Source organism: Athene noctua, chromosome 11, assembly GCF_965140245.1.
Source record: "Athene noctua chromosome 11, bAthNoc1.hap1.1, whole genome shotgun sequence".
NCBI lineage: Eukaryota > Metazoa > Chordata > Aves > Strigiformes > Strigidae > Athene > Athene noctua.
In genome coordinates this window covers 17869332-17896104 of record NC_134047.1, presented here as the reverse complement: position 1 = coordinate 17896104, position 26773 = coordinate 17869332, and the positions used below count along the sequence as shown (strand labels likewise).

Sequence of the window (26773 nt, the reverse complement as noted above, 5' to 3'; positions counted from 1 at the left end):
TCTTGTGGCTATAAATAATATATCTGCAGACATCATAGTGTCACCAGAAAGTAGGAAGGATATACACCTAGGAATAATTTTGGAGGAGAGAAATGGGGAACAGGGAGCTGAGCCTGAAAGCACTGCTTTTTGGTGTTGCTCCAAGGCAGTATCTAGCAATGGCTCGGGAAAAGGCCAAAGCAGAATGGCACGACAAGAAATAATCAAGTCGTAGCTACATTTGGCAGCTGTCACCAGCACTGAGCCTGGGTGCAGTCCTGCCTCAACCGAAATGCCAAGTGTTGGTGCATACCAGTTACTGCATACAACATTCCTGATCTGAATGCACTGTTTAGCTACTCCCTTGAAACGAGGCAAGAGCAAAAAGTCAAAAAATTCAATTATGTCAACACAGTTTATATAGAGCTTTAGAGAGAGATTTTAAATACACACCAACCAGTTTAAAATTCTTTCCTTTTCAGAGCCATGACCTTCAAATGCAGTTCTTTGAACAGGGAACATCTCTTAAAGTGTTTGTGGTTTTCTACAAAGGATGAGCAGGCAGAATCCTCCTGGGCTGGTGAGGCAAGGACCTGTGCTTGATGACAGTTTGAAGGAGAAAGGCTGTAGCTACATGCTCTGCCTTGAACAAATCCAAATCCCTCAACTTACCTGAAGTCTGCTTTGTAAAAAAAAGTCTCCAGGTCATACAATACTTGACTTTCAGAGCTAAGGCTTTGCTTCTTCTCAAGATCAAGCTAGCAGCTAGACCACTGCCACAGCCAGCCACCTTGTGCTATGGGAATTTAACAGGTCATGAGGATTGAAGCAAATCTATAAAAACTAAAGGGAAAAGTCTTTCTCTTTGCTTTGCTTGTGCTCACCCATGGCACTGTGCATGTTATACAGATCAAAACCTGATCGACACATGAGAAATACCAGCTGCAATCTGATTAAGACATAAGAGGTTTATGAGGTAGTTACAAGTTCAGCTCGGCTGGAAATGAACGGGAAGCCTCAGAGCCCCACGGCACAGCCATAGTGCCATGACCAGAGGGAACGGGAGAAATGGTGCATAAGTGCTCAGTGTAATATAGACAAGCTTCACCTTCTGATCTTGGGTGAGTGCTGAACCTATCTCATGTCTTAGTGAAGGAAATGCTAGAAAAATTCCATCAGATGCAGCTTAAAATTGCTGCAGGTTAAAAAGAACTGAGGTATCTGGGATGAACTGCATAGAGGTTTAAAGGGGAAGACAATTTCAGGCAGGAAAGGAACAGAAAGTAGTAGAGGTGTAATAGGCTCATGACAGAGGAAAGCAATTTATTTGGTGACTATACAATTCTAGTGCTGCTTGGTGTATAGAAGTATGTTCAAATTAACAGAAAACATCTTGCCTTACACACTGTAGGCTTCTTGCAACACTAAGAACTTTTTTTTAACATTAGTTTCTTGAACTAATTTAATGTCTTACCATTTTTCCTTTAAGGATCCACTCTGAACTTAAAGCATAACTGGTTTTTTAGATTTCTTTGAGCCCAAAAAACTGATCATTATATTCCTCTCTCTGTCTCTCAGGCTTGTAAAAATCAAACACTGATTAATTTTTATGACACTTAAGGAAAAAATCAGGCATGAAAAAATGTTATCCTATGATATCATCGCATATGCAAGCCTGCAATAATGTTAGAGCTCTACTTGGCAAGTTTCCTTTCAAATATTGCTGTATGTTCTTTTTCCTGCTGTTGCTCTATTAGCTTTCTGTGTCTGAAACGCTGGTGTAACTCCAGGGAGGGCTCAGATCAATCACATAATGCCCAGCACAGCCCTTGCCTGCCTATTATTGAGGTAGCCCAAAGTTTGTGATGTCAGGTCTCCCATTGCACTGGGACTTCATGTCCATCTGAGTTTACCTCGGAATTTCAGGCAGAGATTTGGCATCATACACTTCTGTCTCCTGAGCCTCCCTCAAATACTGTTTTCTCTCAACTCGACAAAGGCCAGAGTGAGATCAGCTGCTGCTGCCAGTTTGCAGCTTGACAGAGTTGAACATCAAAGTTCCTGTTCCAGCTCAACTTCAAAACCTTTCAAGTTTTAAGACTTGACCAAGTAGCAGAAAGAGTTGTAAGGGGAAAGCTGTAATGTGCAGGATGATGGCCTCTGTGAAGAAGTGCATTTTCCTCCTACTTTACGCAGTAAAAAGTAGTGAGCAATAGCCATAGCTTGATTTGTGCATCTTATGTTCATGAGAGGATTGGGACCACCTTCACCCTTTGGCTTGTGCTATGAATAGCAGAAGAAGCAACCCCAGGTCTTACACCTTTATGCTCTCTATAACAGACCTGTCACCAGCCTTGGAGAAGGAGACTTGGGAAAAACCTGTTCTGACATGAAGGCACCTGGTTTCACTCAGGATACCAAATACTTTCCCCTTTGTTTATCCACTCCACCTGCAAAAGTTTGGCCTGCAGGTGTCTAGCAAAAGCTATCGAGTAACAACTTTCTTTAAATTATGTTCCCCAGCGCGTCCCCTGGAGAGGAAAAGAACTGCCTGTCATTTCTGAAAGGTCCTAACTTCACCCGCTTTGTGCATGTGTATGCATTCGTGCAGATTTAAGAAGGGCTGGATGAGGTGAAGGTGAAGAGTACAGCTGCAGTTCTAGCTGCTCAGCCGGTGTCTTCAGTTTATGGCTGTTCTCATGGGCTTCTGTCTGGCGGCAGTAATATGAAGAGACTTCATACAAAACCTCGCACCTTTTAATTTACCTATGAAAGCACAAATTAGAAATAAGGAATCAGTTCAGGGTCACGAAGCTGAGTTTCTCCATCTGCTTCTCCAGGCTAGTGTGCAGGTAGTGGTTCTACGATATGCCTTAAACCACACAGTGCTGCAGCCTCTGCTGCCAGCGCTTGCTTTACATAAAAGTGCTAGAAAGCACTCAGGAGCCTTTTACTGCATTCTCCCATTGCGACATTGCCACCTCATACACCTGCAAACCTGTGTCCTTCATGTTTCCAAAGTTATTCGGTTTTAGTGTGCTGGTGATAAATGATTATTAGATGTATAGAGGCTCTGGTGTCAGATGCTGCTGGTGCAATGGTGATGAGATTTCTTGAAGAGTTGCGTTTCACCAAACTTGAGGAGAGGGACAACCTCAAAAAAAAGGCAGGCTGACAAGCAATCATCTACCAGAGGTAATGTGGGCAGGATTTTGAGACAGAAAACTTCTTTTGTAGGTTTACTCAGACTTTCCAGGCTTAATAAAAATATTTGTAGACATTTCTGCTAAATGTTGATTTCAAGTGATAAATCATAGATTGTGTTGAATACTCGCAGTGATTCCCATAAATGTATTGCATTTGACATGTGGTGTTTGTGTAAGCACTAGCATCCCCCAAAGACATTTTGACAGAATTCACTCATTTCAGAACTTCACAGTATATTTCAGGATGCCTTTGTTTCAGTAAATCCAGGACTTAAAACGAAGGCCAGCTGTGAGCCTTTAAATGATTTGTTAGCTAAGAGTGAAGCTCTGAGACTGCATGCGAGATACAGTCTTTGTACATTAAACCACTACTTTGTAGGCTTTTCTAGACCTGTAAGAAGAATTTATCTTTTTTTTTTTTTAAACTTAGACACCAAAACTAATACCATACTCTGTTACAGAAATGCAAGCCTTTATAAACTGTCATCAATCTAGTTTAGCAAAGGTACTGAAATGCAGAGAGAAAAGTCCTTTGAGACTATTTTAGACTGTCAATAATCTGGAAGACTTTGATCTCCAGTGCTAAAGGCCTCACATCTGTGTGGTGCTCTATCCAGCAGCCTTGTTCGGGATTTGCTTTGCAATCTCCGAAGCTTGATCAGCCAGAAGGATCATTGCGTAGCAATGGGAGATGCTCCATTTCCCAGGAGCTGAGCACATTCCCCAGCCCAGAGAAGCAATCCAAAGTGCCAGGGTCACAGCACAGAATGCTTGATGTCCATTAATTTTAATTTAAATGATTCGTAGTAAATAGGTGAGAGATTTGCTATGTGAATATGATTATTATCCCTTACCACTAGTGTTTGCTTAGGGCTTCTCTGTTTATCAGACTGAATTATTTAGCGAAATTAAACAGCCATCTCCATACTATCCATTAGCTGGAACTCTATTTGCATAAAGCCGTTGGGTTTTGACGATCAAAAAGAGGACAAGCTGTCTGCCAAAAAAAGATCCTCTGTGTAGCGCTTAAGACTGCGCAGGAATAGGAATGGTAAAAATAAGACAGGGACCAAATTAAACATCCATTAGAACAAGCATGTGCCTGCTAGAGAATAGGCTGTACTTTGGCCCTCTCTTTAGTATTAATCTTGTCTGTAAATCTTTGTTGTTTTTGTTAAAACACACAACTGGTAGTAAAGAAATTAGTCCTAGCATTCCAGTTAACACAGCAGTGGGCCTGGCAATAAGGAGATGTGCGAAGGATTTATTTGGACTGATTTTATAGGCATCATTAAAAAACAGTGGCAACAAAACTTTATACATTTACTTACTTTATCATAATGCCATAGATAGCTCTTGATGCCAGTATGAATATAAAAAAATATAATTTGAAGTGAAGAATAAGTACTTAGTGAGACTTTTTCATGTCTAGAATCTTAAATTTAAGGCCTAGTCTTGCTCCACCTGAATGCAGGGAGAGTTTTACTTCAGATATAACTGGGAACATACCAGGAACCATCATGACAAAGTTAATTTAACCTTGTTGGACTGTTTTAAAGGCATAATGTAAAATTCCCGCTACATAAAAGAGCAGAATCTGGACCTTTTACAAACAACTGCCTGCAGAAAAGAGAAGATTTCAACTTGAGAAGCCAAAGAACCGAGGAAAAAGTACACTGAGGAGCAATGCTACTACTGTATCTATGCAAGTTCCAGAGTTCCCCAGGGATATGTGTCTCTAGATATTTTCTGAGGATAGGAAAAGCATGTTCATGACTTGAGTATGGGCTTTACAGACAAACCATACAGCTATTGGATATTAAGCAGCAATAGTTGTGTTGTATAAAGGCACTTAGAGTTTACAATTTCAGATTGTAAATGATACCCAGCTTATCCAAGCCTGTGCCAAGTCAGAACCTTCTGGGAGATGTTTCTGGGGGAATAAATACCCTCAGCAGAGGCACAGCTTGGTGCAGCACGTCAGCTCTGCTGTGCCTGTTTCCAGAGAGCGACCCTGAGCTGCAAGACCCCAAATATGATCTGCTGCGTGCGTGTCTCTGCTGCAAAAGCCTCATGTTTCACTTCACGCTCAGAGCTTGTCAGACCTTGCTGTGCTTGGGGCAATTGTGTTTGTCCCTCTGGGCAGGAGAGTTCAGGAACCATAAAAGGTTCAACTGTTCGTGCTGCCTTGCTGGCTTGTTTGCCACTCACATCAGATGACTCCATCACAACTTCAGGAAGAGCACAAAAGGTGTGTACTTAGAACAATTTACTATATCTGACTTTAAATCGTGCTTCCCCCCCCAAAGAGAGTCTTGAATTTAAACCCTCCCAAGCCAGTTAGGTGGATAGGGAACACCTAAATAGCATTTGCACAGGACACATCAGCTTTCTTTGTATTAAACATCACTAAGTCATCTTCCTCTGGGTATCTGATCTATCTGGAGGCGCAGAAATTGTTTCTAATTCAGAAACTCAGAGGATGGTGTCAGTGAGAGGTACAAGCTCTGTGTCAGGGCCACACAGAGGAAAGTTTCTGCATAAGCTTGGCTGCAGCATGTAGCTTGTTGTGTATCAGTTCTGTCACCACAGCATCCGGAGGGCTTCTCAGCTTCCAATATTATAGCTGTAAAGCAATGAGGTGACACTTATCCCTGCTATAGTTGGGAAAGTGATGTACAGAGATGCTAAGGCTCAGATTCATGTTTAAATATTTGTGTTAGTTAACGAAATTTTGTTGCAAAGTCAGACCTTACGTGATTTACCCCAAATCCAGAGCCGCTAGCATCAAGGCAAGGAACTGATGAGGGAATCTGAAGGCATGAGGCAGTGCCCCAGCCCCAAATACCCTCTCCACTAGAATACTTGAGACATCAAGGTAGCTTTAAAAGTAAAGGCTGTGAAAACTGTACACAGAGAGCAATAACCCCTCATGCAAATCTCCCTATATTTTGCATGCATAACACCGTATTTTATTAATTTTAACTGGCACTTCTAAGCCTTGCAAGCTAGTAAGGGGAAAAACTAACTCATTTCAAAGCAGCAGGGTGAGCTCTCTCTGCCCACCAGTAGGTACAGTTCCTCCGCAACATGCTGAGCTGCTGCCTCCTTCCAACGCTTAGTGTACAGGCTTCATTTGGTCAATGTAATAACGACTCCTATAAAATTTAACAGATCTCCTGGCAAAGGTGAGAATGGCTAATGAAAGGCAAGTTCACTGTCAGCACTAAGCACAGTGTTTGTCAGTGGCCTCTGGTACTGGAAAGACCTCAGACCGTAAGTGTGAATTGTCTATAACTCATCAAAGCACTGCAAGTGCCTTTGAAAATCAGGGTCTAAGTTTTATCCGACAGCTGAAATCTCCTTGCTGGGGCTCACCGAGGCTACTTCTGACAACACTGGCCCAGCTGAACCACAGAACTCCTCCTTCCTGGCTCCTCCACTTCTGACTCTCCAGTTTCACTGGTCCAAGTTCCAGTGGAGAGAAACACCCAAGCCCAAATTTTTGATCCTCCTGGCAGGTCTTTGAAGTGTTAAAAAAAGAAAATAATGGAAAAAGTTCAAGTGAAACAGCCTTATATTGAGAGCACCCTATGTCCACTATCATCAGAGGGCTTACTGAATCAGGGAATAATATGACCATTTACATTGGAAAAGTCCTTTAAGATCGTCAAATCCAACCATAAACCTAACACTGCCAAGTCCACCACTAAACCATGTCCCTAAGCGCCACACCTATGTGTAATTTAAATACCTCCAGGGATGGTGACTCAACCCCTTCCCTGGGCAGCCTGAATCTCTGTGAAGCAAAGCTGACCCTGTCAGGACAACTCCTTGGTTCCAGAAACAGAGCAGAGGTGGTTCATGGTGCAGACGAGGAGGCCTGGGATTGCTCTGCTCGAGGACCTGGGGTTCAGTTTTGTACATTCTGCATTTCTGAGGGGAAAGCCATGTAATAAGGACAAGCTTCTTGGTCTTCCAAGCGGCAGTTTTGATCTTGGCTCTTCATCCTGAGCTTAAACAGTCCTGATTTTCCTAATCACACCTGATCTCCGGTCACCTGTGTGAGGTGGGAATGGGACTTTACCCCAGGCTGTGGCTCATTACCAGTTTTACCCGGGTGATGGCTCGCCCGGGGCAGGAGGGGGCCGGTCGCCGTAAGCCGATCTGCCTTCAGCTGTCCCCGGCGCTGGGCCGGAGCTACGGGCGGGCGAAGGGGGAGGAATTCGGCTCCGCTAAAAATAGCGGCTGCGCAGCCCAGCGGCTGCTGCCTCTCCCGAAGACCCCTGGAGCTGGGGCTGCGCTTGCGGGCGCGCTGCCTCACCCCCCCGTGGGGGGAGGATAAGCGGAGGAGTACCCAAAGGCCACGGGGAGGGTCGTGCCCTGAGCATCTTGCTTTCCTCAGGGGGGTGCCCAGCCCAGCCTTGTCCTCTGCTGGGCTTAGAGAAGTCCGTCGTGTCCCCCCCGTCCAAACAAGCCCCTTCAGGGGTGTGTTGGGGGAGTCCAGCTGCCGCGCCCGAGGGGCTCCCCCAGGCACTTCGCGAATCGCCCTTCCCAGCACTTTATTTTCGGCGCTACCGGGCAGGGCCAGGCTCCAAGGGGCGCCGGCTGCATCGGGTTTCTCCGTCCGTCCGTCCCTCCCTCCCGTCCTGCGCGGCCCGCGGCGGGCAGAGGATGGGTGGCCGCGCCCCGCGCTCCCTCCCCCGACGGCGGCCCCGGTCGTAGGAAGTTTTGCCCCCGCCGAGGAGGGCGGGGAGCGGTTTTGTCGCACAGGTGAGGGAGCTTCGGCTGCTCTTTGTGGGTCCCTTCCTCATCCCCGGGGCAGAGCGGCAGGGCTGGGAGCGGGACGGCGCAGGCTCTGCGTGTCCCCCGGTTAAAGGGAGCCCAGTGTGTCGTGTCCGTCCCCCCCCCCCCCCCCCCCCCACTTTTCCCTCCAGGCCACCCCCCAGTGTCCCCGCCGCTCTTCGCACTCCCGCGACGGCAGCAACAGGCTGCCGGGTTCGGGACCGGGCGATGCCGGGATCACAGCCCCGCGGCCGGAGCCTCCCCTTTGTAGGATGGGGGGGCGGGAGCGGCTCCCCGAAGGCAGGGCAGGCCGGGGCTGTGCCACCCCCCGCCCGGCGCTGGGCACCGTCCCGCGGCTGGAGGGGACTAGGGGCGCGCGTTGCCCCCCCCCCCCCTCGGTACCGCTTCATGGGGGCCCGGGTTGGGTGATGGGGAAGGGGGTGCGCGGGCCCGGGGGGGCTGGAGAGGGCAGCTCTAGCTCCAGCCCTCCTTACTGCCGGCGAGCGTAAACCTGCCGCCTCTTCTGCAGTGCCGGGGACTCGCGTCCTCCTCCTCCCATCCGCGGCTGCAGCTCTGCTGCTCCATCCCATTATTACTAGGGGAGGATGCGAAAAGAAAAAAACCAAAACCCAACACACCCAAGCAAACAAGCACCGCTCCCCCTCCCGCCCGCTTCCCCCCCCAACTCACAGTACCCCCTCCCCCCGGGCGGTGGGACTTCCAGGACCGGCTGCGCTTCCCTGGCCCTGGGGAGGGGAGGCAGAGCCGGGGAGGCGGGGGGAAGGAGGCGGCCGGGGCCAGGCAGACACAGAGGAAAATCGCTTTTGTCTCTGGCACGGCGAGCGGCGCAGGGGCTCGGTGCTGCGGCTGCCGGAGCCCCCCGCTCACCGCCCCGCTCCGCTCCCGCAGGCACCGCGGCGGCGCCGCCGGGCTCCGAGGCACCGCGCCGGGGAGCAGCGGGCAGCTCGCCGGCTCCGGATTTTTTTTTTTTTTTTTTTTTTTTTTTCCCCTCCCCTTCTGTTGGTGTTATTCCTGCCTTTTCGGCGGAGAGGATCCACCACACGCACGCACGCTGCCCCCCGGCCGAGGTTTCTTTGGGTCCAGCCGGAATCCGCGACGCTCCCGGGGATTTTCCCACCCAAGCTGGGGTCTATGAGCGGGAAGGTGATCAAGCCCAAAGAAGAGAAAGATGCTTCCAAGGGTAAGGCAGGCGCAGCCGCTCCGATAAACAGCATGTTCCCCGGCCCGACCGCCGACTGCCCGACCTTACCGGGCTGCGGGGGGCGGGGGGGGGGCACCGCTCCGCTGGCAGTCCGTAGCTCGGGGGGCCCCGGGCACGGGTGGGGAATCGGTGCCCGGCGTGCGAAGCGCTGCACCGGCACGGGGTGGGGGGGCACGGGGGGACCCGGCTCAATGCGGCAGCGGCGAAAGTAAGTGCCTCCCCGCCTCCCCCCCCCGCCCCTCTCCTCCTCCGCCATGGGGGGAACCGTCTCCCCCGCCGGGTGCTCGGCGCTGCAGGCGGCCCCGGCCGAGGCGTGGCGGAGCGGAGCCATCGCCATGGAGACGCGGAGTCGAGGGGTGTGTGGAGGGGGCGTTGCATGTAGACACCCCCCCCCCCCCCTCTCCCCTCGCATCTGAGGGGTGGTACCCCAGCCCGGCTGCCGGCGGGGCAGCTGGGGGCATGCAGGGCCCCTCTCGGGGGGGGGGGGGTGCCCCGCTGCGGGGTGCACGCACAGGTGGTTGCGACCCCTCTCCTCTGTCGGGGTGCGCAGCTTCTGTGCGGCCTCGGGGCCGGGGGAGCCCACTCGAGGGGGAGCTGGAGTGTGCGCTGGGCATCCCTCCAGGCAGTAGTTTTTCAGGGTATTTGTAGATAAATCCGTGTGTTTCAAACGCACCTCCGTGCGGAAGGTCGGTGCTGGTGGGATGCCTGGGTGAAGGGCATGCTCTTGGCCTCCCTGGAAGAGGAAGAAACTGCTCCTTATTTACTAGTTTTATAGAACATAATGGGCACTTGCCTGTCATTTACTTTTCTAGTAGCCTGAAAAGACCAAATCAAAACAATTCATCCTTTCTATTCTTTTTAAAAAAACTTTCTGGTTTGTTGCATTTGAAAGTTTGAGATTTTTTGAGATCTTTTTTGTTTGTTTGATGTTCTTTTTTCCCCCAACTCGGTCTTTCTAGTTCTATGTTATGTCTTATGTTCAAAACCTTAGTGTTTTCATCAGATTTCTTTTTTATTTTTCACAACACCACAATAAATTTCAGCAATCAGATGCATTGCAAAACCTTACATTTTCTAAACAAATATTTTTTTCTTTAAATTATTTTCTGTTGACTTTTTTTTATGGTGGCCCTATTGACTAAAATGATCTTTAAATAATTTATTAAGCAGTGCAGAACAAAAGATTCCTGCCTTTCTGAGGAATTATTTTGCATGATTTACAAGTGTGTTATAATCCTACACAAAGAGAATTTGCCATACTTGTGCTATACTTGCTTGAAAGCTTGCTTTTGAAATCAAACTTACATATTCCATTTTGTTCTGTGATTTCACATTTTAATGACATACTGACTTCATATTTGAATTTGGTTGTGTATAGGTTTTGGAACATACGTGTATTTCAAAACACTGGGGCAAAGTCATTTGTGTCTGCTGTTAATATGTCAGTAATGACTTAGGCAAGGCTTTGATTCCTGTGGTGACAGTGTACCAGAAGGTGTATATTCTGACAATCCCAAGAAAAAAGAGTTGATGCTAGTAGTTTGCTTCCAGGAGAAGCTGGTATGCTCTTTGAGCTCGTATAAAAACTTTCATCGCAAAGTAAAGAGGCAGTTTTAGGTACAGCAGGAGGAGCTGGTACATGTATGAGGTGGTCTGGTACTGCTGTAGAAAAGTTAGTGATGGTTATAGTCTGTAAAATATGCTTTAAAAAAAGGGTCCAGGTAATATTTACCACCTAATGTATAGGCTGTAGGGTCTTCTTTAGCCTCTTGTGTGGTAGACTAAAATTGAAAATGTTTTTTGCTCTGGCCCACCTGAATTTTCTTTTGGTGATTGCGAGTATTTCTGCTCTTAGTGGGAATGTTTTAATTTGGATTTAGCATAGTAAAACCAGGATGTTTTTTGCTCGATTTGTGTTTTGGTTTTGGTGGTGTGGGGTTTTTTTTGTTTGTTTGTTTGTTTTAATACAATGAAATAGTAATTTGTCTGGAAAGGATGGATTACTATTTCCTGCATATTTCTGCAGCTCTCCTGTGGCACTGGGTATACTTCAAGTCCTGCCAGAAGCCTGTATGCTTTTGAGTGGGTTAACTGCTCTTTCAAAGAGCAATGTAATCAGGTTTCACATGAGAGTAGCTTATTGCGGTGGTATGTTCATTTACCCTGTGTTCTGTAAGATATACAATGTAATTTTAATACCTGCTGTAAATGTAGGTGTCTCAGGGCTATGTTTGAATAATAACTGTAGAGTACTGTGTTAGTGAGAATAGCATCAGCCTTTCTGACTCTGGAAACTTTCTTATGCATTACAGGGTTGTGCATGAGATGAGACTTTGTTGTCGCTCGCTATAGAATTTGGGAGTTATATTCAGCCCTAATGTAAGGAGCAGTTTTAAGTTGTTGAACAGCACTTTCTACAACGAGCTTTTGGGGTGGGTCTTTGTAGAAAAGCCTGATTTATACAGAACCTTGAAAGGCCATGGATTTTGGTAGGAATCCTCGCAAACTGGTGCAAGTAGTTACTGTCTTGCAATGGGTATTTTCAGTTAGATTACCCTCTGTTGTGGTGGTGGTGTCGGTGGAGTTGCGCAGGTGTTAACAGAGGTACCAAAATCTATTTGTAAAGAAATAGGGTTTTTTCACATCTTTTCTTGAGCCAAAGAGGAAAGTAACTTCTTGTTTCAGAGTTTGTTGGCCTCACTTTAGAAGTCCTGCCCAGAAAACCTAGTGCTGACTGTTTTGCTCAAGATTTGGCTCCTTTTAAAACTGGCTGTGGATGTTTGAGAATTAATGATCCCAATCTAAATAAAGATTATGGATTAACATAATGAAGTCAGGGATGTGCACCTTTACTCTCTGCAAAATGCTGCGTTAACTGTGAATGTATATGTATAAGATTATGACATTGAAATTTATTTTTTTTTTTAACTCTGTGAATGTCAGAGAGCTGCAGGGTACTGTAAGCTGAGGTAGCCTCCAAGCTGTGTCTCAAAGGCAGATTGGCAATGCTGCAGCTCCGGAGGGAGGCTGTTTGAGGTAGCAAGTGGCCTGTTTCAGAGAGCAGCCTTGTCCCAGCTGTGTTGGTGGTTTCAAGCGTGGGGCAGGTTCCCATGTCTCGTCTCACTTTGTGCTCTCTGGGGTTAGCAGGAGTACAAGGGTCTGGGTAGTAACAACAGCTCAGCATCTTGCACTGATAGTCTGATGGTTGGTAACAGCTCATCTTCAATGGAAGTTTGGTATGTCCTCAAGAAATACTCCCAGGTATGTTCCCCCAGCAGTGCAGTTCCCACCAGTTGGGCTCTTTTCCTGCCACGTAGCCAGTGCAACAGCGTGCCGCGTGTGTGACAGGACAGGCAACTCTCCCCAGTTATCCCTCAAAAGGCTTTTGCTTTGTGCTTTGAGAGCAGTATATCCAGCGTCCCCAGCGAGCGTTGGGGCTGTATCAACACAACCTATTTTAATAAATACTTGTTAACCTTTTATCTGGGGGAGAGGCATGGAGCAGTAGGACAATACAGGGCATTAGGAAAGTGAGCTGAGACCTGCTAAGATCCTTGTACTTTGGATCTGGGCCTTAAAGAGCTTGTGCTGTCTGGTATTACAGCTAGACTCTAACCAGAGGCTGCTTTCAATTTGCGTCGCTCCTCCAAGGAAAGTCAAGAGATGGAGTAGAGAATCTGAAACTAAATCTGAGGAATGAATTCATCTGCATTTGTTTTTCTTTTTACCAACTGCATTATGTACTGTTGCCTTCCCCATCAAGGCAAATGCAGGGGGGGATCTCTTCCTTTCACTGTGCTCTCACTGCAAGAAACTTTGATAGCTTTGCCCAGAAGTCAGATAACCTCAGCTGTAAGCAGTAAGAAAATGCAGAGTATATTTTCTTCTCCAGAAAGCAAAATAGGAGGAGTATTTTTGAAGCTCGTAGCGTCTAATCTGAGAAGAGCATATTGAAATAGTGACAGTAAGGGTGAAGGCTTTGGAAGTATAGGCACTATTCTGATTTAGTGACAGCAGAAAACAAAGCACTTAAAGCACTTGGCAGGAAAAATAGAAGTCAGAATTTTGAGGTATCTATTACTGCTTTTCCTGGCTTTATGGGAATATAGTATAATGCAGCTTATGATTGAAAGGTCTGTAGAAAAGCTGACAAAAATAAAGCAGCTGATCTCAACAGTTATATTTCTATAGTACTGAATCATGAGAAAGTAACTTTCTTCAGGGACTGAAGAACAGTGGCGCAGAGGCAACATGTAAGCTGACCATGTCTTGGTCTGAGTCCACCAAATCAAAATTAGCAGCAAGTGCAGACCCGTGTGAGAAGGGGGAAGGGATCATGGTGCTAGCACCCTTATCTGCTGCTTGGCCAGCTCAGGTGGGAGGCAGGGCATTTCTTTGTCTGCTTATCAGAAGTTTGGGTGCCAGTTCTATTGCATCCCAGACACAAAGCCCCAACAAACTTCATCAGCTGCCGCAGTTTGACATATGAGCTTGAGTCGCTGTTCAGGCAGATGTTTGCCAGCAGTAGGCCGGGTCCTGTTGTGGTCAGTTGGTGCTGTTGACTTGCGTATCAGAATTTGGTTTTGTATCATAAATGTTTATTGACACTAAAGAATGAGTAGTTAAACTCAATGCTTTTATTTTGTTCACCGCACACTAGAAATCTCTGTGCCTCCTGTCTGAAATTTGAGATTGTGGATCCCCTTTGAATAGATGCCTGCATCGCCCACTGGAAAGCGACAGCCAGAATCAGAGGCTTGACCCACCCCATCCTGGATATTAATGCTGCAGGTTACAATAGATACTCAGCTCTTGGCTGAGGCCCTGATCCATTCAAAATTCCCATTGACACCAGTGGGAGTTCTCTGTGTCTGCCTGTGGCATTGCCTCTGATTAGTGGGTGGTTGTTAATGTGCCCATGCTTGGAATATTTACAGTAACTACCTCCTGTTATGACTCATTATCTGTGACTGATTTTGGTTCCACAAACTACAGTAACTCTTTATAAAAGAGACATCCTTCTCTCTAAATCCCAAGACGGTGGTCCCTGATGTCTGTCAGTAAACACCAGCAATTAAAAAATGGAAGTGACCTTTGAGATCAAGATGCCAGCACATTTGTGCTGATGCCCCTTAATGGTTTTCAGTATTAGATGAAGAACTCCACAGCAAGGCAGTATTTTCAGGGACAAGCTCCAAACTCTGGGGTTTGTGAGACTGTCAGTTCTCGTATGGCTGCTCTCCATGGCAAAGAACTCATGTTGTACGGAAGTTAGCAAAGGATAGTAATCTTTTTTGGTTCTAGAGGAAAACTTAATAATTGTTGCTTCTTGGCAGATGTCTAATCTCATCTTCAGAGGAAAAACTCCCAGGCAGATGAGGCCTGGGGGATGAGTAGCCCCACAGAGCATTTCAGGGGGCTGCAAAGGGGTGAGTACCAGCGTTCACAGCAGATGCATAAGAATCTGTACGGCTCAGGCTTCTGGCATCTCTGGTCTGTGGCCACCCACAGTATGCTGGAGACTTGTCATTAAATGTATTTGTGCCATTTACTGTGATTTCCTTCAAGGCATTGGTCTTACCCACATGCTTTGGGAATTTTGTGCTGCAGTGTAGTCTTGGGTCAAATGAATGTTCATTTTCTTCCTCTGTTCCTCGTTGTGTGTTATTGCTATAGTGTGTTTAGGAAGAGGTGGCTCTAGAGTTACATGAACCACTTCCTCAGGAGCAAAGACATATCAAATCCTGTTCCTCAGTCTGCTCCTTACAAGCAATGAATCCATGCCATTATAAGATCCTTGGTGAATCTAGATGTGTGGTCAATCCTGTGTATAAACAAAGCGATTGTAGATCTGGGAGGACAAGCTTCACATCCTAGCCAACCTACAGCTACATATTTTAAGACTGGGATCTTTGTCAGTTAATGTATGTTGGAGAGTAATTGCTCTGTTGATTACTGCTTTTACAGATTCAGTCGTTTCAGATCTATTCTGTGGGACTGAAGCTTTCTTAGCCACTTGGGTCCCTCTTAGTTGAGCCTGGCTGCAGGGTCTGTGTGCCCCAAACATTGTTATTCTTTCCTCAACTATGTCTCTTGGCCTAACAAAATTCCCCACTTTTCCCAAAACATGTCTTGGCCAAGCTTACATGAAAAGACATATGTTAAAAAACAAAATGAAACAACTAAAGGAGTATGTTATTTACAATAATCCTTTTACTTTTTTTTGTGTGTGGTAACATGGGTAAAGGATTTCCTTGAATTGTCTCGTCTGGTTTCTTGCTCAATATTTGTATTGTTTTGCTGAGAGGAATGAAGGCGAAAATAATTTGAATTGAACCCTCAGGCAGGTAACAATTCAGTTCTTTTCATGAAGAGTGTAAAGTGAGACTGTTCTCCACTTAATTAGTTTTGTGAGAGTGATGTATAAGGCAAGGTCAGTGCTAAAGGAAGAAAGGGCTGGCATGGATTGAACGCTGCTTACGTTGTTTGAATAATTAGAGCATCACTCTGAGGTGGGAGGGAGCAGAGGGACTGAGGTGAAATGGGAAGAAGAGACAGATATTCCTGAAATAGCCATTGAATTGCCATTGGTCTGGGTTGCATCACACGTACTCTGTTCAAGATCGACAAAATCTGAACTCGTGGTGGTTCATTACCTTTGATGCTGTGGTTGTGACTGTAACTCAAGTGAAGGTGTATTTATAGAGGTTACTCAGTTCTGTGGCCCAAGTAATCTCTAGATGCTTTTCAGCTGAGGCTTGACATAATTGATATATGGCTCTGTTGATTGATTTAAGAATGAATTGTTTAACCAGTGCTTGGTATTTTTGATACATGTGCTTTTAGTTACCACCCAATTTAGGACAAATTTCTTTTGTTTTAGTGGCATCGGATCAAAGTTACACATCGTGTAATCCTCACCTGATCTGAGTGGTCCACAGGCCTTTGCTGGCTGTTGAAAAGTGACGACTTCATCTCTGTTTATTAGGCGTCAGACAGGGAATCCCGCAATACCGCTCTGGTGGGCTTCTGTCTCCCTGTTTGTGTAAGCTTTAACAACTAAGGCTGGCAATGCAGATGTGGGATTTCATCAGCAGTAGTGGTAGTACCCATGTGAGTATTTTTCTAATCTTCTTTCTTCTCCATCCCCTTAAAACATACTGTGCCAAGAGAGAAAATACTCATGTGGCGGATTGACCTTGGTCAGCTGCCAGACACCCCCCCAGCCCTTCTCTCGCTCACCCTCCTCAAAGGCACACAGGGAGAATATGAGGTGGAAAAGCTCATGGGCTGAGATGGTAAAGACAGGGAGGTCACCTACTAATTACTGTCATGGGCAAAACAACCTTGACTTGGGCACAATTAATTTATTGACGTTAAAATAGAGTTGGATGGTGAGAAATAAAGACAAAAACTAAAACACATTCCCCACTCCCCTTCCTTTTCCCCAGGCTCAACTTCACTCCTTCATTCTCAATTCCCGTACCTCCTCCCCCCGCTCCAGCAATGTGGCAGGGATGGGGAATGGGGTTTGTGGTCAGAAAATTCTCTCTTTCTGCTGGAAGAAGGAGGCCATTCCTGTTGTGTCCCTGGTTTCACTTGGGAGTTCAGCTCCTCAGGCAGAAGAAGGAGGAGATGGCCGTGAGCTCTTCAGTTCCAGGAGGTTCATAGAGATTTTATTCACATGCTTGGTTTAATTATAGAAATTTAGGAGCTCTAAACAGTTTTTTTTCTGCCTCCCTATAGCCTGTATTTGCAAATCCAGTGGTAATTAGCACTAATCTGGTTTTATTTTTCTGTTAATTTTGTGTATTGAATCCTTGGAGTTTTTCCTCTTCTGTTGGAGATTACTTTTCCCTCAAATTTTAGACGTATTTTCGATTTTTGTTAAATGAAAGGGAAAAGTGCAGGACATTATTTTTTTGTATAAAATAAGAAAGATGCAATGGAAAGAAAGTATGAAAGAACCAGAAAGGAAACCTTAACAGGAGAGGGATAGGGAAGACAGCCAGTAGAAGGGAACACTGCAGAATGAACTTCAAGTGGTCTGCAGCACGTCATCTGCTCGCTCCCAGCCTCACTCTCTTACCTGTCTAGAAGGCACACAAGTGGAGAGTGAGCTTTCTTCTGATTTTGTTTTTTCACCGTTTTTTCAGGAGTTACCAAAATCTAAGAAGGTAGTAGGCACCTTTTTTTTTTTTAATTTCCTTGCATCTCTGTGTAGTTAACTGGTACTGGCCACAGTGTTTGTTCAAGTAGCTTAGACTGGATTTACTTCCACACATTGTCAATGTGCTGTCAAATTTCTTACGTAGAAACATTTTTTCTTTGAATTTTACATCTGCTGTGAATTTCTGTACAGCTATTTTTTATGTTCAATAGACATACAAATTTCTTATTTTGTTCTTATAGCTCAATCTGCCCAAGCTGTGCTACAATGATGCCTGGAAAATGTTAAATTTTTAAATTGTAATTATACACAGTGCTCTGAACTGTCACTTATACTTTGTTCCTCCAAGTGCTGCAAGAGAATAAGAAACTACGATGGAGCTGATTGCCACTGCACACCATTGTCACTTCTTATGGGGTGCAGATCTGGAATATCTGAACTGTGAAAGTCTATTTTCTAGTGGAATAAAGATGTGGTGGCATTTCTGGGAGTTGTAGTATTGGTGGGAACTGCAGATGTATGCATTTCCTTGGGAATCATGATTTGTAATTGTTTGAGACCATCGTGTAGCGCAGGTGCTCCCTCCTACCCCCTGATGCAGATGTTGAAGTGATATTTCTTCTGACTGTAAATAGGAGAAAGGTCTCAGCAACCATATTGATGTACAATCAGTGCAGGTTTGTCATGTGCTCTACTTTACGTTTGCTTCTCATCTTGCATACCAGTGACTGAACGTTCAGAGCTTGCCAAAAATAGCTAACTGTTTTCAAGTGATTGGACAAGGAGAACTGGAATGACTTTCATTTGCTGCTCTTCTTTTCTCCTCTTCCCGCTCTGTCCTGTGGTTTGCTTTCTGGAAAAAAGGATGGTGATTGTTTTTTTTTATTATTTTTTTTTTATTTAGTTGGTGGAAGTCAATAAAAGGTGGTAAAAGTGAAATAAGTCAAAAGGGTTCATATAGCAAGTCTTGGTCACCTAATGGGAAGGCTACAGTAGCAGAAAGGCTGTGATGCCAGTTCTAGAAGCTGAGAAAAGATTCTGGGATGAAGTGTGACTTGTTTCTGTTCCACTCCAGTGCCAGGGAAGCTGATAAAGCAATAAGTTTATTTTAATGTTGGAGTTTGGTTGGTATCTGGCCTGTTGAACTTACCAGGATTCTCTTATCTGGCCACTGGGAAGCTGCGTCTTTGGTTTCTTTGGCTGGAAGAGGGGTTTTGGTTTTTGTTTGTCTTAGGGTTGGTTTTCCTCTTTTCAGAATATCAGTTCAGAAAGCAGTTTTCAGGCTTTGTTTTTATAATTGTCTTTGGGAGGAATTTCCATGACATGATTTCTGGGATGTTGGGAGTAACAAACTGATATAAATAATAGTCTTTTCATAAGGGTATCCAAGGGGGCAATGGAAATGAGTGAAAGCTTTGTGAATATTAATGAAGTAATTCATATACAAGGCGAGAACAGCACAGAAGACAGGAGGAAGGTAAAATTGTACTTTTTCCTAGTAGTACATTTAAGAACGGTAGACCTTTTGTTTAGGATGCTTTAATTAAGTGGCAGTAATAAATGTAGAGGAGACCAGGATTATGCAGATCTGTGAAAACTGCCAATTCTGTTTCATGGCAACTTTCAGGTTTTAAACATTTGTATTTGTTCCCCCTACTGGGACATAAGTAAAACTTCTTTGAAGTTACACAGAAAAAGAGGCATACCAGAATTATTTTAAGGAAAACGACCTGCCAGGTTTTCCATCTGTGTCCTTGTTCCACCCTTGATCTGAGAAGCCCTCCAGTGAAAACTGGGATGTTTTGCAAGACTTTTGAGTACGATCAGAGAAATTGCTTAGGCACTTCTGAACAATGTTGGGGATAGATTTTTGGAATATAAGAGTTTAAAAAAAAAACAAACAACACAATTTCAAGTCAGTGGTGTGGAGGATGGCAGGAAGTTCTGTAGTGAGGCAGGGAGGATTTGTATACGTGCCTTTTGGACTGAAAGTGTCTTGTTTCTATTTCACTGCACATTGTATGGTGAGGGATGAACTTTCAATTGCTTTGTGATTTTTGGAAGGAAAAAGAGATGCTGGGATGAGAATGCAAGGAGGAGAAAGTGTGATGGAGTGGCAGGGGAAAGTAAATCCTGTGAAACTTTCACCGATAGGAAATTAGCTTTGAAAAGGCTCTGGAGAGCATGAGGAAGCTGAAAAATGTAATGGAAGAGGGGATATTATGGACATAATTTATTACTGTTTCCAGGAGTGTAATAATACCCTGGCTATGTATTTTCTCACCACAGAGTGTGGATTTGTGAGGAGCAGAAAAGAAGCGATGGGGGTAGTTGAGGCAGGAAGTGATCAGTGGAAAGAGGTTCAGTGGGACAAGGGTCAAGGGAGAGATGAAGTTAGTAATGACAGAGATGGAGACAGAAAGGCACAAGGAGGAACACGAGCTCATGAATTTGCTGCAACTCCAGGGCTTCTCATAAGATGACCAAAGATACGGGTTTATCGTAACTGTTGGAAGGAGCTGGCAAAACCATTAGCATTTGAGCCACTGAAGCTGTTGCAAATATTGAGCATGTAAAAAATACCTTTGCGTACCGGGTTAACTTGCAATTCTGATTGCCTGAGTAGTTTTTCCACCAGTTGGGTGTTTGGCAGATTGTCAGAAAAGCACCCAAATTGTAAAGTGACAGGAGAGGCTGAACTTTTGATCAAGAGAGACAGAACTGGGCTTACACAGTAAAAACAAACAAACAACCCAATTGTTAAATAGCTACATGGATAATAGAAGAGGGAAGACTCAGCTGTATGTGGTGTGTAATGGTCTGTCAGTCAGAGCTCCAAGATCTAAGAAAACCTTCTCTCATCTAGTCTGGTTTTTCACCTCTTCAATGTACTAAACTGGGAGTATCTTTTTGTTGCTTATGAAAATCTCTATGCTATATGTATTGATTCAAAAACTCAAGAATGAAACCATTTCTTTAGACATAGTCTTCAAATAATCTTCTTTCTATGCTTGAGTTTCCCAGAGTCTGGATCTCCATTTACCCTTAAAAAAAAAAAAAAAGAAAAAAAACTGTCCTAGACTTGATCCAGGTTGAGAGAAGTGCTACCCTAATAACCAACCCTGTGGAATCCCACATGTTGCACCAGTGCCCAAAAGTGAAGTCTGAAATTACTACTTGATTTTTTTTCTGAAGCTGGGAAAGCCTGTCACAGGTAGGGTGAATATATTTCCTGGTGTGTTGAAGGTAATGTGTAGCCCAGCGCACATACAGGTTTCCATTGAATTCAAGGTGTGCACTTCTACCAGACTTACCTGAATAATTATCAGATATAATTATTTGGGATTTGGAGGCAAAATCTTGCTTTCACTGATAAAGCATCTTGAAAGAAAATTTAGGCACTTGTAGTTTCTAGTGGCATAAATGGGGTTATCTTCTGTAGTAGTACTGAATGCGAAGAATCCCCCACAGCCTAGTCTTTGAAACTCAGCTGTAATACCAGTCTGTAGTGAAAGCACACAGGTTTGACAACCTAAAACACTGTAAAAAACCTTGACAATCTGTCCTGCAAGGTGCTGAGCATCCCTACTTTTCATTTCCATGAAAACTCTTAGCACTCTGGTTTGGGCCCATATCGGTGAACGTCACGTATTGCTGTCATGTCATGTTCCAGTATCACAAATTCTTACAGTAAATGTGTTTCAGAGGGAGCAATTGACTGTGTATGAGGAAGACTGAGTGAGTGACAAAAGGCTTATAGAAGAAATCAACAAAACATAGCACACTTTCATCCCTCTCCTTCAAACGTGTATGAATGAGCTGTTTGTCAAGGTAGTACCTCTGTCACTAAGAGGAGAAGATAATGCATCACTCTTCTTTCACAAAGTTGTTAAAATTGTTGCTGCTAATTCACCAGCAAGTTACTACACTCAATGTGAAAAACACTTACCCTATTCTTTTATATGTCTTTTCTTAAAGCATTTTGGCCTCCTTGGTAGGATCTCTAATTGCCGTTTTTATTGCTGCTTTAAACATTTTAAGCTCTCACTCTGCATGGGATACATGTTTGAATAACTTTACAGGTAAAAGACTTTGATAGCTTATCTGTGTTTATTATGGTGACACCTTATAAAGAACAGATTTTGAACCAGTAATGTCTTGTCAGGTTAGATTGAAACACGGTTTGTGCTGCTCAGTATCAGTCTTGCTGAGTAATATCCTCAGTGGGAGTGTGATATGCTTTGCATTTCATGGTGCTGACCGTTGTGATGAATGAAGGATGAATATTTTAAATATTTGGTCTCTTTTGTTTTGTTTTCTTTAGAAAGCACAGTACCTTTGTGTTGAGTCAATGTTGTGTTTTAAATAAGCCCTAAGATAGCTAGAATAAACTGTAAATTTTGTACTGAGGCTTGATTCTGTGATACGGGATTTAGGTGTGGGGGACAAATTGCCATGATAGTTCCAGTGATTTTAACAGAGACTGAAGTATATAACAGAAATAGATTTGGCTCCTGAAATTTGATCTTGCAAATCAGCAGAAAACCCTGCTGGTGAATAAAAGGTAGCAGAATCCTGTGTTGAGTTTGCATCTTCAAAGATCACCTGGAAGATGCTGCAACTGAAACAGTGTGGCATGAAATTTTACAATGTACTACGCTGGATGGCCTTGGAGGCAGCTGCTGCTTTTCCAGTTCCACTGTATTACGGTCGTTTGTGCTTCAAAATTTGGCTTTGGGGACTGTTGTATCAAAAGTGTGTAATTCAGTCTACTCCATTCTCTTAATCTTTTGTCTCTTCCTTATTTATGTGTCACCTTTATCCACAAGCACAAGAATTATTGACTCAAAGGTCTTGAAGGATGGTCAATACCCTGATACATATGGTGCGAATAGTCTTTAAAAGATGGTGGCATCAATTTTTAACCCTGTCTGTCTAACACCACCGCAAAGCACAGAAATGTTAGTTTTATGTGCATTTTCTAATCAGTATTCAGATTTGCAGTATGCTGTAGGATGTCTCTGTGTTTTATCGTGTAGAGAGAACGGCGCATGCTTTATAAATTCAATCTAATGCTACTATGATTAGTGTAAGTTTATTACTAGATAAACAATATCTTTTTATGGAACATGACTCTACTTGTAGGCTTAATACCCTGGCTGCACTGATACGAAAAATCAGTGGGTTGGCTGATGATTAGGCCCAGCTAACACAGCGTCTCGGAGCACCAGGCGGTTTGAAGCTTACAATCGAACTGTGGGATGAAACCAGATCTGCCTTTGTTTTGAACTTTCAAGTCTCATAGCAATGAAGCGGGCTGCCCTAGTCTGCCCAGCTTTATTTTCCAAGATGTAATTATTCCTTGCTCACTGACTTGAGTAAATCAATTAAAACTCCGTGTGTGTGTAACAAGACTTTGACGTAAGCTAATTGATCAGGACATGCAGGCATATGAGAAAAGCGTGGGGCGGATTTTAAAGTAGAAGACTGAAACTTCATGAGCTTTCTTTAGATGTGGCGTGGTGGTAGCTAAGTTCCCATCTTCTGCAATGACAGGCTTTTCTCTGGGTGCTGTGGCGTTAAACAATCCTCTTTGCTTGTACTCAAGTTAGTCTTTTTTCAGCCTGTGCTACAGGAAACAGGTTGTGTCTTGATCCTTTTCCCTTCATCTGGAAGAGAGGTTAAGTGTATGTCTCAAGGGAACCTCAAACTGCAAAGACTCATGGTTGTCCATGTCTCTTTCAGTAGGCTAATATGGGTCATTAATTATTTCCTGCACCTTGGCTATCTCTGGAAACTGGTCCCTTTTTCAGTTGCTCTGCCTCTGTGGGATGCTGTCTACAAGTTGAGATGGGATGACAAACACGCCAATCCTTCCTGTGCTTTTGTAGCGGCCTTGTAGGTCAAAAGGATCTACTTTTGATCAGCCTAAAGCGCTGGGGGGTAGAGCAAAAAGGGAGTGGGCACCTTGCCAGTCTTCCCTGCAAAGAAAAGTTCCTCCCTTATCCCCAAATTGGACAACTGGTCCCACCCACAGTGTCTCAACACGCAGCTCACACAGCACATCTGCTGCTGGGCAGGTCAACGGCTGCTTGTGCTGTCAGAGCAAGCACATGTGCATGAGAAGAGGCAGGAAAATCATCTTCTGTTAAGGACCCAGCCTTCCAGGTTGTCACTCCATGATATTTTTAGAGTTGTAATTGTTTCTCACCCTTGCTCTTCCTTCCCAGAAAAAGAACATCTTTGCTCAAGCTGCATATGAACTATTGGGCATTGATGAGTTGAGTCGTTTGTGATCCTGAATCCAAAGTGATAGTAGATACCGCTTGCTACTAGCTCTTTCCTTTCAGGCCCAGAGGAAGAGCTGATGAAAAGCAGTATTGCCAAAATCTTATTTTTAGCTTCTGTCCTGTGGGAATTTTTGTTGTTGTTCTACTTTGATCGTTGGGGTTTTTTTAGATTTGACTGCTCCTGTCAGGGGTGTTCAGAACAGCATCCTGCTGAATGTTTTTTCTGTATTACTTGGTGGTCCAGCCTGGCTGGCTAAGTGCCCTGTGGCTGATGTATCTGTGCTGTTGATGTGACTGGCATGCTGCTCTTGTTGCAAGGTATCTTGTAAAATAAGCACACCGCCTTGGGCAATATTAATTTCTGGGTATTGATGTAGTTATTGCATTTTATCCTCCAGCCCCTTGCAAATATTGCTGTTGTCACACTGACTACGTTTTATTGTCCTGGACGAAGCCAGCTGAGGTGATTCTGTAATGCAGATGGCATATAGATATGTAGTGTGGCCTTGGTAGACTCATCCCACGACTTGATGTGGCACTTGCCAATCTAGTGGGATATTTCTGTTTGCTTTGGTGTTAATGTTCCCAGCATGCCGGCTCTGCTTGGTTAGGTGAGAGGACTTGCTTTCCACAAAACATCTGTAGTGCTCTGTGCAAGGTGTTTTTGTCACATGCTCATCGAAAACGTTTCTCCTGAGAACGTTTGGTTTAAACTGCTTTTTTTTAAAAAAAATCTCAATTGGTTGTGTGTCTATGCACCCTTATTTTTGGCATCCCTTTAAGTTTTCCTCTTTCCCTCCTGCTTTTCTCCTAGCTCTGGGCCAGGCTTGCTGTCAGGTAGGTGTTGGAAGTTGATGCAAACCCTGTGCCCATGGTGTGGACCAAGCTCTCTTGTCTTTGCTTCTATTAATGCCTTCTTCCATCTCTTCCAGACCATTCCCTTATCATACTGACAGCTAAATTGGAAACCAACTGCAACTCTGCTCTAGCAGTATTTTGCCTGAGGTGCTAACAATCGACTAAAACTGACTCAGATCATGATTTTAATTGGTTTGATTTTCGCCATTAGCTTTAGAAAAAAAGAGCTGTTTTAGTCCCTCTTCATCCTGGGTTCAATTTTATTAATCTGTTTGTGGTTTTAAAAACCTCAAAGACTTTCAGCATGGAGAGGTAAATGTTTCAGAGTGAAGCTTGCCCTGAAATGCTGATGCACGGCTAGTATTTGGTTTCTAGTGGGCAACAATAATCCTGTTTGGTCATGCAGAAAATTGCCAATTTGAGGGGACATGACACCTATTGATTACTGTAAGAAGCAGCTTTTCATATGAGATTGGAGGCATTTAAATGCCAATTTTTTACTTTTGTTTCAATTGTACTACCTGTGATATTTTTTTCCTTGGTCTGCTGGTCCTTGCTTTTAGAACCAATGGAGGATTATTCGATGCCCGGTAACCGCAGAGATGAGCGATGACATGTATTTGTGCTGTTTTGCTGTGGAATGAGAGTAGTCAGTTTGCTTTAATTTTTAATGCTTTGATTCTTTGGCAAACACCAGAGGTGTTGAAACTACTCACTCATGCGAAAAGTAAATCATGCATGCATACAGGTTTGGTGCCCGAAGGCATTTTCATGGCGTGTACCTTCAGGCTCACAGTTTAAAAGAGCCTAGACTCGTTATGCATATGCTTCTATACAGTGAAAGGGTGGACAGCCTGCTCTAAGGGTCCATATAGGCTTTCTTCAGTCCGTTACCATCTCCTGACACCTCAGCTGCAGTTCACTGTTCTCTCGGTTGGGGTGATACAACAAATTGTAGGTAACTTGAGTACCGGCGAGAGTTGTTTGAATATCAATAAAACATCATCTTGAATAACTGATATTGAGTTAAAAATATGCAAGCAGCTTTCTCTTTCTGACCATAAGGTTGAGTTGGGTACAAACTTTGGTGGCCCTGTGTTTGATGACTTGAATGTCCCTATGGCTCTAGGTTGAGTTTGTCCAACTACAGTGGTTTAAGCTTGTATGAGATGTGATCAATAAGAGAGGCAACGCAGGCACTAGTAAATGTTAAGTTTTATGTCCTTAATTTCCTTGAGACATATTTGTTCAGTTACATTATCTGCTAATTGTATTTCTGAACAATTTCTTTCAGAGACCTATAACTGTGTGTTCTTGATATGAAAGCTGCAATATTCTCTAGGGGAGATAATCAGTTAGTGACTTACTGAGCTCAGCTCTTGCTGTCTGCTGCTGGCCTCTGTGGTAAAAATACTTGAATTATAGTGGGTAGAGCAGAACTTTTATGTATTTTCTCTCCTTTATGAAGGAGGTGGTTACTGGAAAGCTTCTTGCAAATAGATGAATTGGTTGTGATTATTTTTTTTCCCTACCCTAGGTTATATAAAAACCATAATTTGTCAAGATTTTTTTTTCTCTTTAGAAAAAAAACAAATGGAAATAGCTATGATCCATACAGTTCTTTATTAGAAGGCTCTTCTGAATCACAAACCCGTATCTCCTTTGAAAATATATCGCTTCAGAACACAAATCCTGCTGGCTGGTGCTGGACTTTGAATTTTAGAGGTGGGGGAATTTGTGCTTTCCTGGAATGTGAAGAGCAGCTTGTCTCACAGCCTCATCAGGAGGAGAAGCTTGTAGAGTGAGTATGAGTCCTTTCTAGAAGTGGTGATGAGACCAAAGAAGGAACTTGATTTCTTGTGGTATTAATAGACTGAAATTGAGGATGGGAGGCCTTGACTGGTACAGACAGGACCCGTGAGCTGGTTTAAAATTTAGCCTTTAAATTGTGGTTTGACACCACAAAGTGTTGATGGTACTGAGACTCCTGGGCCATCATAGGCAGGATCCACTCCTCCACTAAAAGTTTATTTTTCCTGCATCAGTATTTACGAATCTTTCTCTGCCACACTCCAAGCAGCAGTGACTCATCTTAAGGGTACGGGGTATTTCTGGGAAACATGAGTGAGAATAAAATTGGGGCATGGATGTGATTTTCGGGGTAGTTCACAAATCTGTGATGCACGAAAATGTGGTGTTGAGGTACTGCTGTGGGTATTGGGTATTCTGGGGAATTTTATTCACCTTCTTAATCACCAGGGGT

General features: G+C 44.2%; 1 protein-coding gene across 3 annotated transcripts in view; it reads left to right on the top strand.

Moving 5' to 3' along the window:
• Positions 1–987: 987 nt before the first annotated feature.
• Positions 988–26773, top strand: part of FGF13 (fibroblast growth factor 13) — a 266035-nt gene continuing 240249 nt past the window's right edge. The window contains exon 1 of one of the 3 annotated variants that reach the window (XM_074915182.1): positions 988–1100. Coding sequence is in view for 2 of the 3 variants with exons in the window: in XM_074915179.1 (XP_074771280.1) it covers positions 9123–9171 (49 nt within the window). In the remaining variant the exon portion in view is untranslated. Of the gene's footprint in view, positions 1101–8983; positions 9172–26773 lie in introns of those variants that run through there. The other 2 variants (XM_074915179.1, XM_074915185.1) reach the window with 2 other exon arrangements.